Raw genomic sequence first — 13,600 nt, 5'->3', positions numbered from 1 at the left:
ACAAACCAACCCGCGAGCATCAATCAGCCTGCGCGCCGACACCCACCCCGAGCTCCGGCGGGCGCAGAGGGAGCACTGCGGCAGCGGCGCGGCTGGCGGGGCGGGGGCCAGCAGGGGCGGCAAGTTGCTGCCTGAAGTTTGCTCCGCGTTAGTTCGGAGCGGAAGGGGGCTGGGAATGGGGGATTAAAGGGCGGCGGGGGGGCGGTGATTCTCAGGGCAGGCACCTGGCTGCGCCGGGAGGGCTCAGTAACCCAGGCCGGAGCCAGCGGGCCGAGGCCCCCTGCAGCGGAGGAGCTGGGGAAGGAGGCGGCTGCTGCCTGGGGGAGCTGCAGTCCGGCCCGCGTTGCTCAGGCAAGGCGCGGCGGCGGCGGCGGCGGCCGTGCCCGTTACTATGGGATCGCTGCCTTAGCGAAGCGGCGGGGGGCGGAGGCGCGGCGTGCCCCGGGCAGGGATTGCAGGGCGCGGCACCCCGGGGAGAGGGAGCGGGAAGCGAGCGGCGTGGGTGGGGCGGAGGGCTCGAGGTGCCTGTGTGCCGCGCTGCGGACCAAGGGCAGGGCTACAGCCCGGGGCCGCCCCGGGGAGCCGCCCCGGGGGGGCCCGAGCAGGCGCTGGGAATGAGCCGCAGGGGGCTGGGCTTGGAGCCCGCAGCCAGGCTGCTGGGGTGAAGACTTCGCCTGCCACTTCCCCCCCAGGCGGCATGGAGGCTGTGGAAGCCGCAGTGGCTGGGTTTCCGGAGGAGGAGGAGGTGGGTTGCTATGACTTCGAGCCGCTGCCGACGCTGCTGGAGGATGAGGTGAGTGTGCCAAAGTGCAGCCTCCCACCCCCCTTGGCAAGAGCACGCCCTCGTCCCTGAAGAGCTCTGGCTACTGCGCGCACCTGTGGGCGAGACCGACCCTTCCCAGCAGCAAACTGTGGCCCCAGCGCTGCACTTGCTGGAGTAGCTTCTCGGGATGAACTTGTTTGTGTCAGCAACTCCGCTGCTAGTTCTCCGGTCGCGGTGCTGCTGGCCTGCGCTTCCCGGCCTGCCCTTCCCTGCCTTCGGTTGTTTACGGCGGGGCGCTGCGCTGCGCGAGCTGGGCGAGAGCGGAAAGTGTGGACTTAATGGGGAACTAACCCTGTGGTAAACGCGGACTGGCCAGTCAAAGGGATATAAATCCACTTCCACAGGGACCCGATCATCTTAACTCAGTTGTAGGGAAAGAGCCGGATTCTCCTACCTTTTAAAAGTTGTGAGGGCAAATTGCTTTTACTCTTCAAAGCAGTAAGTTATAAAGGAAATGTTCTGAACTATCTTTTCCCTGCAAAACTGTAGCATGCAAACATCTCTGGGCAAGGATTTATGATTAGCAGTTATCAAAAGTCTGGGAAGTCTTATTACATAGGAACTAGAGAAATATATTTAGGGGCCATACAGAGACATGTTTCATGTCAATAAGATTATCTTGCTCCCCTCTTCCTAATAATCCCAGAAACCTGTGTTCCTAATGGATTTACTCCCTCACACCCTGCTTCTTGATACCCCATATTCGTCAATATGATTTAACTGTTGTATGTCTGCAGACTAATGTCACAAATGTTGGACTATGACTTCATTGTAGCATTTAATAACAATGACTCTTAATCAGACAAAATCACATAAATCCCCTTCAGTAAGCAGCAAACCATTTTTTCTTCTGTGAAAGCTTCGCTGTTGCCATGTTAACGGCCTTTAACAGGCAGTCGGAAAGGCTGCTAAGTCTGTTTATACTGTTGTGCTAAACAAACATGTAAAGATGGAACTGTCTCTAGTTCTGAGTTGTTGTGTCATACATAATTCTACTCTTGCATTATTGATCTCTTCCTTCATAACTCAAGGAATGATTTGGAGAGTGTTGCTTGCCTGATTGGCTAGCATTTGGATAACATGGACCAGAAATAGTTTAACTAGTAGTTTTAGTGATGGATACATTTCGCGCCTTGGGTTCAGTTGTTAAATAGCACTTTTCTCTTTCTTCTTACCTCTCTGTCAATTTCAAGGGTAGAATCCATCAAGTGGTAACTATGAAGAGGGAGTAGCCTAAACCATAGAGAAAGCTCTTAGCAATGCAAATAATAAATAATTTGGAGGAGGGACTGGCTGCAGTTCTTTTCAAGAACTCAAGTAGGATCAGGTAATCCATTTTTGGACATTGTCCGGTGACCTCTGTTTCCTTGAGCCTGTCACATGGTGAAGATTTAGCACAATCGTTTTTGCTCTCAAGAGAGTTGAGTGTGAATCCAAATCCTTTAGCAAATTGGAAACTAATCGGGGATACCTTTTTTATTCCTCAGACTGAACAAGATTATTGTCTTCTGCAGGTGTATGAATCATGATTCAATAAGTTTTCCATGACTACCCTTTGGAAGATCTCTCAGACTGCTCTCAGGATATTAAGGGTGCTTACTGACACAATTATTGCATTCTTAGGAATATTCAAGAAGAGTGATTAAAAGTTGAAGACCTAAAAGTGTGGGTGGTGGAGGGGAAAACAACTTCTTAATCTCTTAAAGCTCTATAGAAGAGCTAGGCATTTATTAAATGGAGCTTGACTGCCATTCCTGGCAAGCTCTTAAAAGTCCCCATTTGAATAGATACTCTATATTCTTGTTTTGAGAAATGTCTTTTTTGCTGTCTGGTTTGTCTCAGAATATTCTATTTCTTCTCTGCTCACTCTGTCAGATGTCTCTTTATATTTAAAATGTTGTCTTTCACATTTAAGTATGTCTTATGGCATAGTTTACTGGTGGCAAACATCCAGGTTGCCTCTGGAGCACAAAGCATGTGCAGAATCTGCAGAATCTAAGCTTTCATTTGTCTCCCTCAAAGGGTTTCTAACCTCATGATAAAGATCTTCCAAATATGATCTGTGTGATAACACAAGCTATGAGTCTACAGATGACTATAAGAAATGGCTCTAAGAGTCTGGGTTCTCCTTGACCCTTTTATTTCATTGAGATGTTAACTTGAAAGCCTGATGAGCCTTGAACTTGAAGGAAAGATTTTTCAAAAATGCCTAAGAGATCTAGGAACACAAATCCCACTAAAATCAATGTGCTCCTAAATCCCTTAAATGTTTAGAAAATCTCCTCAAGATTTAGCATTATTTTATTTCTGATCCTTTTAAGAGAAGGGAGCATGGGGGTGGAAGAGGAGCCCAATAATATAGAATTGGGAGGTGTTACAGAGAGGGAGATGCTGAAGGAGGAAGTGGAAGAGACAGACTGGGAAAGAGAAAAGAAAGGAGAATCAGAAGACCAATATGGTGGTGCTTCTAACGTTGGGAATACTTTTCCCATTAAGTGATGCTGAATGCAATGATACAGAAGTAACAAATATTAATGACTATGTTAATAAATTTGCCTTTACTCCATCCCAAAAGAAAAACAAACAAAAATCAATTGTTAGATATTTGTAAAATGTATATTCTGTAACCCGAAACCCTTCACTAACTTTTTATAGCTAAACTCAGTTCTAAATATCTGGAATTTTGGAGGTCTGAGAAATGTCAACTACTTATTAGAGCTTTGAGAAAATTGCTACTATGTTTTTTTCCTGACTAAATTGTAATGAGTATGTATCTAGCTTGAAATTTTGCCCAATTGTTTCATTTTTTTAAAGTTGCTTGGGAAAGGCAAATACGTTTCTTGTGGTTACTGCCCTTATCTTGGGGTCCTTATGTTGTGTAGGATTCCTGGAGGTTTCATCACATGACACAATCTTTAATAAAAAAAAAATCTTTAATTCCTGGAGATTCTAGGACGATCCTGGGGGGCTGGCAATAGTAATTGTTGTGTGATAATACAGCTATTAGGCATGGCACTTCTAGCCATAAGCTTTTTATCCAAGCAGCTTCCTAAAGCATACAGTCATAGAAGTTAAAAATTGAAAGAGCCTGTCAGATCTTCCAGTGCCTCGTCCTGCCAATGTAAAGTTATTCTCTACTCTAAACTAGACTGAACAAAGCAATACAAACTTCTAAATGTCTCCAACAGAGCTTTCGCCACGTTTCTTGGAATTCCCACACACAGCCTAATAAATAGCACAGCTGTGAAGACAGACCGCCTTATTTGTTACCTTGACCATTAGGTAGCACTGGATAAACAAAAACCTGGGGCAACCATCAGGCACCTGGAGGCTGTTTATCTAAAATTTTGACTTATGCCCCTCCCACAAAAAAAATCCAACACAAAACATGTGTTGCACCACCTGAGGCTCACAAAAGAGTTACAAACACTAATTAAACCTTGTAATGGCCCCGTTCAGGAGACAGGTGGGGGAAACTGTGGGAAAAAGAGCTTGAAGTGACTCCCCCAAGGTCACACAGGAAACTTGTGGCAGAGTCGGAAAATTAATCCAAGTCTCCTATGACCCTGTGCCTTTACCTCAAGACTATCCTTTCATTTTAGTGTGGTGCAGGAGTGTCTCAATTTAAATATATTGCAAAAATACCTGTTTTCTGAAGTTAATGTGAGATCTTTGCACAGGTTGACTGTTTCCCCTAAGACACTTTTTGTGCTGAATATGCTTTATATTAAATACTTGAGGGGTAGGAGTAGGAGGTTAAATTCTTTGTCCTAGGAAGTCTGAGAACTTGCTAGAATCACATCAGGTTGTGTATCGTAGATGACATTTGACACAATTAGCTACAAGTAATGTCATCAAATGCAGAGTAATTTCTGAATTCATGTCTTGGCAGGAGAATGTGTCCCTTGCTGATATTCTGTCACTGCGGGATAGCTGTCTTACCGAGCAAGATATCTGGGCAATTTGCCTGGAGTGTAGCCATTCTATGAAGAGCATCTCCCATTCAGCAATCTTCCAGACACTTTGCATTACTCCTGACACATTGGCTTTTAACACCAATGGCAATGTGTGCTTCATGGAACAGCTCAGTGGTAAGTATTTATGCTTCTAGCCAATTTGTTAAAAAGTATGCAAAGTCATGCTGAGAGCATGTAATAAAACATTATACACTTCAAACTTTGATGTAGAATTAATTAGACTGCAAAGCAGAATTTCTTGATAAATGGATGAATGGCGGTCCATATAAGCACTCTACATTTACTAGTTATGCTAATATTGAATAAAGGTTTCTGATTGAATTTAGTAAGATCTTGGATCCACTTGTTTTCACAGATTTTTTTTTCCCACATGAATTTATTGCACTTACATTTTAAACATAGTAAATTATGGACTTGTGCAGACATGAGTTTGCATGTCTGAAAGTATGGGCAAAGCATAATCGGGGTGCTGCTTCTCTCACCACTTAAAATATGTCCATGAAATTACAAGTATGGCTAAAGAAGGTGGGTATTTGGCTGTAGATCTAGCAGTAGAATAGATGTGACCTGATAAAGCTTTCACAGAATGGAGGATTGAGTGGTGTCTGCATGTGGCAGAATGTAAGATCTTTATGTGTCATTGGAAACATGAGGATGCTGCCATTCACAAAAGGACTTATGATTTCATTGTGAATGAAAGTCTATTATTGGATAAGATGAAATCAGCAAAAATCTCAAGAGCCTTAGTCTCTCACATTGCAAGAAATACTTGTGGCACCTTAGAGACTAACAGATTTATTCAAGCATAAGCTTTCATGGGCTAAAACCCACTTGATCGGATGCATGCAGTGGAAAATACAGTAGGAAGAGATAGATAGATATAGATATATATATAATACGCACAGAGAACATGAAAAATGGGTGTTGCTATACTATAACAGTGATCAGTTAAGGTGAGCTATTGTCAGCCGGGGGGGAACCAACCCCCCCCCACACCACCTTTTGTAGTGATAATCAGGATGGCCCATTTTCAACATTTGACAAGAAGGTGTGAGTAACGGTGTGTGTGTGTGGGGGGGAATAAACATGGGGAAATAGTAGGTAGATCGTGCCAAACCAACCTGATCTCCTTCTTTGAGACAGTAACAGATTTTTTAGATAAAGGAAACACAGTGGATCTAATTTACCTAGATTTCAGTAAGGCGTTTGATACCGTGCCACATGGGGAATTATTAGTTAAATTGGAAAAGATGGGGATCAATTATGAAAATTGAAAGGTAGATAAGGAATTGGTTAACAGGGAGACTACAGCGGGTCCTACTGAAAGATGAATTGTCAGGCTGGAGGGAGGTTACCAGTGGAGTTCCTCAAGGATCAGTTTTGGGACCAATGTTATTTAATCTTTTTATTACTGACCTCGGCACAAAAAGTGGGAGTGTGCTAATGAAGTTTGCGGATGATACAAAGCTGGGAGGTATTGCCAATTTAGAGAAGGAACGGGATATCATACAGGAGGATCTGGATGACCTTCTAAACTGGAGTAATAGTAATAGGATGAAATTTAATAGTGAGAAGTGTAAGGTTATGCATTTAGGGATTAACAACAAGAATTTTAGTTATAAACTGGGGACACATCAGTTAGAAGTAACAGAGGAGGAGAAAGACCTTGGAGCATTGGTTGATCATAGGATGACTATGAGCCGCCAATCTGATATGGCTGTGAAAAAAGCTAATGCGGGCTTGGGATGCGTCAGGGGAGGTATTTCCAGTAGAGATAAGGAGGTTTTAGTACCGTTATACAAGGCACTGGTGAGACCTCACCTGGAATACTGTGTGCAGTTCTGGTTTCCCATTTAAGAAGGATGAATTCAAACTGGAACAGGTACAGAGAAGGGCTACTAGGATGATCCGAGGAATGGAAAACCTGTCTTATGAAAGGAGATTCATAGATACTGAGGTCAGAAGGGACCATTATGATCATCTAGTCTGACCTCCTGCACATGCAGGCCACAGAATCTCACCCACCCACTCCTGTGAAAAACAATAGCTCAGAGATAGGTGAGGAAGTCCTCAACTCGTGGTTTAAAGACTTCAAGGTGTAGAGAATCCACCAGCAAGTGACCCATGCCCCACGCTGCAGAGGGAGGGTGAAAAACCTCCAGGGCCTCTTCCAATCTGCCCTGGAGGAAAATTCCTTCCCGACCCCAAATATGGCGATCAGCTAAACCTTGAGCATATGGGCAAGATTCACCAGCCAGATACCCAGGAAAGAAATTTTCTGTAGTAACTCAGATCCCACCGAATCTAACATCCCATCACAGGCCATTAGGCTTATTTACCATGAATATTTAAAGATCAATTAATTACCAAAATCATGTTATCCCATCATACCATCTCCTCCATAAATTTATCGAGTCTAATCTTAAAGCCAGATAGATCTTTTGCCCCCACTGCTTCCCTTGGAAGACTATTCCAAAACTTCACTCCTCTGATAGTTAGAAACCTTGGTCTAATTTCAAGTCTAAACTTCCTGATGGCCAGTTTATATCCATGTGTTCTTGTGTCCACATTGGTACTGAGATTAAATAATTCCTCTCCCTCTCCAGTATTTATCCCTCTGATGTATTTATAGAGAGCAATCATATCTCCCCTCAACCTTCTTTTAGTTAGGCTAAGCAAGCCAAGCTCCTTGAGTCTCCTTTCATAAGACAGGTTTTCCATTCCTCGGATCATCTTAGTAGCCCTTCTCTGTACCTGTTCCAGTTTGAATTCATCCTTCTTAAACATGAGAGACCAGAACTGCACACAGTATTCCAGGTGAGGTCTCACCAGTGCCTTGTATAACGGTACTAACACCTCCTTATTTCTACTGGAAATACCTCCCCTGACGCATCCCAAGACCGCATTAGCTTTTTTCACAGCCATATCAGATTGGCGGCTCATAGTCATCCTATGATCAACCAATACTCCAAGGTCCTTCTCCTCCTTTGTTACTTCTAACTGATGCGTCCCCAGTTTATAACTAAAATTCTTGTTGTTAATCCCTAAATGCATAACCTTACACTTCTCACTATTAAATTTCATCCTATTACTCCAGTTTAGAAGGTCATCCAGATCCTCCTGTATGATATCCCGTTCCTTCTCTAAATTGGCAATACCTCCCAGCTTTGTATCATCCGCAAACTTTATTAGCACACTCCCACTTTTTGTGCCGAGGTCAGTAATAAAAAGATTGGTCCCAAAACCGATCCCTGAGGAACTCCACTGGTAACCTCCCTCCAGCCTGACAGTTCACCTTTCAATATGACCCGCTGTAATCTCCCCTTTAACCAATTCCTCTTCCACCTTTCCATGTTCATATTGATCCCCATCTTTTCCAATTAAACTAATAATTCCCCATATGGCACTGTATCAAATGCCTTACAGTGGATCTAATTTACCTAGATTTCAGTGTTTCCTTTGTCTAAAAAATCCCTTACTCAAAGAAGGAGATCAGGTTGGTTTGGCACAATCTACCTTTTGTAAAACCATGTTGTATTTTGTCCCATTTACTATTGACCTCAATGTCCTTAACTACTTTCTCCTTCAAAATTTTTTCCAAGACCTTGCATACTACAGATGTCAAACTAACAGGCCTGTAGTTACCTGGATCACTTTTTCCCCCTTTCTTAAAAATAGGAACTATGTTAGAAATTCTCCAGTCATATGGTACAACCCCTGAGTTTACAGATTCATTAAAAATTCTTGCTAATGGGCTTGCAATCTCATGTGCCAATTCCTTTAATATTCTTGGATGAAGATTATCTGGGCCCCCTGATTTAGTCCCATTAAACTGTTTGAGTTTCGCTTCTACCTCAGATATGATAATCTCTACCTCCATATCCTCATTCCCATTTGTCATGCTACCATTATCCCTAAGATCCTCTTTAGCCTTTTTAAAGACTGAGGCAAAGTATTTGTTTAGATATTGGGCCGTGCCTAGATTATCCTTGACCTCCACGCCATCCTCAATGTTTAGCGGTCCTACTTCTTCTTCGTTCTTTATTGTCTTCTTATTTATATGGCTCTAGAACCTTTTACTGTTGATTTTTAATTCCCTTTGCGAGGTCCAACTCTACTTGACTTTTAGCCTGTCTCACTTTATCCCTACATTTTCTGACCTCGATAAGGTAGCTTTCCTTCATGATCTTCACTGATGAACACAGTACAGCTACTAGATGCATACTAATTTTCTGGTACAATTAAAGGTGATGGTTGCTCTGTTCCCCAGCAGCTTAGATCAGCTGAGATGCCCAGGTTATCACCTAGATCTAAACAACTGGAGGCAGGAAGAGCTCTTAAAATTCTTAGGCTCTGGAATTTGTTTTTCCCTGCCTCCCACTGCTCTGATAGAACTTCAGCTTGACATATTGGACTCTGGTTCACCCAGACGTTTGCCTGAAAGGATGGGTTGGAGAAAGAGATTTTTGGGGTGAGGATTTGTAGCTTTTTAACATCTGTCTGATTTGAAGCCTTCATTTGACATTGAGTCTTGGGTGATAAATTTGTTATACATGTGATCAACTCTAAGAGCATTTTGTAAGTCTAAAAATTAACATTTCTCCCCTTCTGAGGGAAATAACCCAGTCTTTGGAGCCAAATCCCTCAGGCAAATGGGGCAACACCACCAAAACACCACCATAGTTATACCCCCAATGACTGAGTTGCCAAATAGGCATTAATGCAGCATCATTGCTGCAATAATCTACTTACAAGCTGTGGTCCAGGCCCAAATCCTCTAATGAAGAGCTTCGCTCCTGGTCTTTCTGTATGGATTTGGCTTGGAAAGTGAAGTGAGCAGCTATGTCGGCGTGCTGGCTGGAGAGGCCCACAAGGGCATCAGTCATATTTGTGGCATGAGGTCAGCAAGCAACTGGATTGCGTACTTTGAGATGGAGATTTGGTTCTTCCTCATCTCAGAAGATGTTAGTTAGAGGTGATGGCTGGGAAGACTTAGAAGCATAGAATATCAGGGTTGGAAGGGACCCCTGAAGGTCATCTAGTCCAACCCCCTGCTCGAAGCAGGACCAATTCCCAGTTAAATCATCCCAGCCAGGGCTTTGTCAAGCCTGACCTTAAAAACCTCCAAGGAAGGAGATTCTACCACCTCCCTAGGTAACGCATTCCAGTGTTTCACCACCCTCTTAGTGAAAAAGTTTTTCCTAATATCCAATCTAAACCTCCCCCACTGCAACTTGAGACCATTACTCCTCGTTCTGTCATCTGCTACCATTGAGAACAGTCTAGAGCCATCCTCTTTGGAACCCCCTTTCAGGTAGTTGAAAGCAGCTATCAAATCCCCCCTCATTCTTCTCTTCTGCAGGCTAAACAATCCCAGCTCCCTCAGCCTCTCCTCATAAGTCATGTGTTCTAGACCGCTAATCATTTTTGTTGCCCTTCGCTGGACTCTCTCCAATTTATCCACATCCTTCTTGTAGTATGGGGCCCAAAACTGGACACAGTACTCCAGATGAGGCCTCACCAATGTCGAATAGAGGGGAACGATCACGTCCGTCGATCTGCTCGCTATGTCCCTACTTATACATCCCAAAATGCCATTGGCCTTCTTGGCAACAAGGGCACACTGCTGACTCATATCCAGCTTCTCGTCCACTGTCACCCCTAGGTCCTTTTCCGTAGAACTGCTGCCTAGCCACTCGGTCCCTAGTCTGTAGCTGTGCATTGGGTTCTTCCGTCCTAAGTGCAGGACCCTGCACTTATCCTTATTGAACCTCATCAGATTTCTTTTGGCCCAATCCTCCAATTTGTCTAGGTCCTTCTGTATCCTATCCCTCCCCTCCAGCGTATCTACCACTCCTCCCAGTTTAGTATCATCCGCAAATTTGCTGAGAGTGCAATCCACACCATCCTCCAGATCATTTATGAAGATATTGAACAAAACCGGCCCCAGGACCGACCCTTGGGGCACTCCACTTGATACCGGCTGCCAACTAGACATGGAGCCATTGATCACTACCCGTTGAGCCCGACAATCTAGCCAGCTTTCTACCCACCTTGTAGTGCATTCATCCAGCCCATACTTCCTTAACTTGCTGACAAGAATACTGTGGGAGACCGTGTCAAAAGCTTTGCTAAAGTCAAGAAACAATACATCCACTGCTTTCCCTTCATCCACAGAACCAGTAATCTCATCATAAAAGGCGATTAGATTAGTCAGGCATGACCTTCCCTTGGTGAATCCATGCTGGCTGTTCCTGATCACTTTCCTCTCATGGAAGTGCTTCAGGATTGATTCTTTGAGGACCTGCTCCATGATTTTTCCAGAGACTGAGGTGAGGCTGACTGGCCTGTAGTTCCCTGGATCTACATGTGCTTGTTCTGTAACTTCTAAGAAGTAACAGACAGAAGGCAAACTCCTATAAGCTTTTATTAGCTGGCCTTGGGAAATCTCTTTCCTTTGGTTACTGGCTTGGAATTTTGATTCAGAGATTCCAAGGCCAGAAGGGACCATTGTGATCATGTAGTCTGACCTCCTGTATAACGCAAGCCATGGAACTTCCTCAAAATAATTCCTAGAGCACATCTTTTAGAAAAATATCTAATCTTGATTTTAAAATTGTTGGTGTTTGGAGAAACCCCACTACAACCCTTGGCAAATTGTTCTAATGGTTGTATCCTCGCTGTCAAAAATTTGCACTTTATTGTCCGTTTGAATTTGTCTAACTTCAGCTTCCAGCCATAGGTTTGTGTTATACCTATCTCTGCTAGACTGAAGGTGCATTATTAAATATTTGTTTCCCATGCAGGTACTTAGTGTTGTCAAGTTATATCTTATCTTTCTCCTTTATTAAGCTAAATAGATTGCGCTCTTTGAGTCTTTCACTATAAGGCAGTGGTCTCCAAACTGTGAGGCGCCCCCCGCTAGTGGGGCATGGAGGAATCTTTGGGGGAATGCGGCGGGGCCCGGATCAGCCCCCATTGCAGTGGGGAGGGAGCGCTGCGCTGCCCTGCCCCACCCCGCCCCACCGCCAACCACACTCCATCACTGCCTCCAACCACAGCTTTTGGCCTTGGTTCCTGGCCCTGGCCCCAGCTCCTGACTCTGCTCCCTGCTTCACTTCTGGCCACAGCCCTAGGTGCAGCCCCATTCCCACCCCCAGCCACAACCCCAGCCTTGTCCTCCGGCTCTGTTCCTGGCCCCAGCTGCAGCCCTGGCCTCAGTTCCTGACCGCAGCTGCAGCCGCGGTCTGAGAACTTTCAGGTTCCCAGAGAGAAGGAGATTAAAAATATTAAGTTGGTAGTTTGGTGTCTCAAATAGTGGTTATCTCTTTCTCTGATTTTAATCTTTTTGCTCCTTAGTGGGGAGAGTGATAGTTTGCTGCTTCAGGATGGTTAGAAATAAGGTACAGAAAGGCATACTTCCCTATGTAATCATTAAAGGGTCCTTTTGGTTAGAATTAATAATTCCCCTGCAGCACTGGAACCATCAGCTCTGTACAGAGTTGTGTTTGCAGCTTGGAGGTGTGAGAACCAACAGGCTTGTCAATTATATAGATGTTTCATTTTGTGACATCAAACTGTCAAGACGTGCTATATGCATATATCATTGTCAATTTCTTAATCTGGCGTTCTTTTTTATAGATGATCCAGAAGGTGCCTTTGTCCCACCAGAATTTGATATCACTGGTAACACGTTTGAGGCAAGTAACAGATAAAGATATAGATCTTGTTGGTATTCTTGGTATTTTTACAATACTGAATGCTTATAGTTTTTCTTCAATATACGGTCTTAATGTTTGTATTTAATGCTCATGAATGGGTATACTATTTTGGGAACGCAGACTATGTATATGTGTATTAAATGGAAATTTCTAGGGAAGTAAAATGGTATGTTAATTCTATATTAAACAATTTTTCACTAACTGAAAATATGAAAATCCTTTTTTGCAAGAACAGTATATTGGTCTGCCTTAAACCACAGCTGGTCTGAATTGTTTTATTTATCCTTCATTGGTTACATTTGTTTGTTCAGAGACTAGCCATGAATTTTTATGACTAAATATAATATTTGTTTGCTATCTTCTTCAATAAAATAATTCATGGTGGGGCAATCAACAATTTTATCTTTGGCTTAATGAAGAAACAAATGGATGTCTGTTGCCTTGCAATCCACAAATGCTCTACATTGTTAAATTAAATTAGTATTAAATTGTTTACACTAATTCATTAGTCTCCCAAATCAGCCATCCCATTGCAGTATTACAAGAATGTTTTGTTTTTGTTACTTTCTATTGAAATTCCTGGATATACTATTTAATGTTTTTTGGCTTGTATTTAAGATAATACCTAAATTGGTTTAATGGGCAGCATGTTTTGTTGTCAGTCAAGATACAAGTAAATCTATTTTGTTTCCACATAATCTAATACAAATAACTTTATTTTGATGCTTGCCTATCTTTTGTATAATTAGGTTTTATAATTCTCTCTTGCTCAGCAAATGTGGGTTTTTGTTGTTTGTTTTTTTTTTAAATGTGTCTGCCAATTAAGCTCTACAAATATGAGGATGAAAAAGAAATAGTCTATAATTTTTCTATGGTATAATACAGTTCTGGAAGCTTCAGAGACATGAGTTCCTCTTCATCTCTACCCACTACCATGAACGCTTGGCCATCATTACAATTACATAGGCAATCAGAGCTCAAATTGCTTGACAGTCTGTACTTCCAGGTTTTTGCACACTGGATGTTCTTTATATTCTGACTTGTTTTGGGAGAGAAAGATATAGTTGGTGGCTATTTCT

At 43.1% G+C, this 13,600-nt stretch overlaps 1 protein-coding gene across 6 annotated transcripts in view; it reads left to right on the top strand.

Annotated features, from left to right (window-relative positions):
* Window positions 1-207: 207 nt before the first annotated feature.
* The window catches only part of KNDC1 (kinase non-catalytic C-lobe domain containing 1), a 131,327-nt gene continuing 117,934 nt past the window's right edge, over window positions 208-13,600 (top strand). For 5 of the 6 annotated variants that reach the window (XM_075130984.1, XM_075130982.1, XM_048858308.2 and 2 more), the window contains exons 1-3: window positions 208-793; window positions 4,716-4,914; window positions 12,442-12,500. In XM_075130984.1, coding sequence (XP_074987085.1) covers window positions 698-793; window positions 4,716-4,914; window positions 12,442-12,500 — 354 coding nt within the window. In that variant the 5' untranslated portion in view covers window positions 208-697. The other variant, XM_075130985.1, reaches the window with a different exon arrangement.

Source organism: Caretta caretta, chromosome 7, assembly GCF_965140235.1.
Source record: "Caretta caretta isolate rCarCar2 chromosome 7, rCarCar1.hap1, whole genome shotgun sequence".
Taxonomy (NCBI): domain Eukaryota; kingdom Metazoa; phylum Chordata; order Testudines; family Cheloniidae; genus Caretta; species Caretta caretta.
This window is presented reverse-complemented; position numbering and strand designations above follow the sequence as displayed.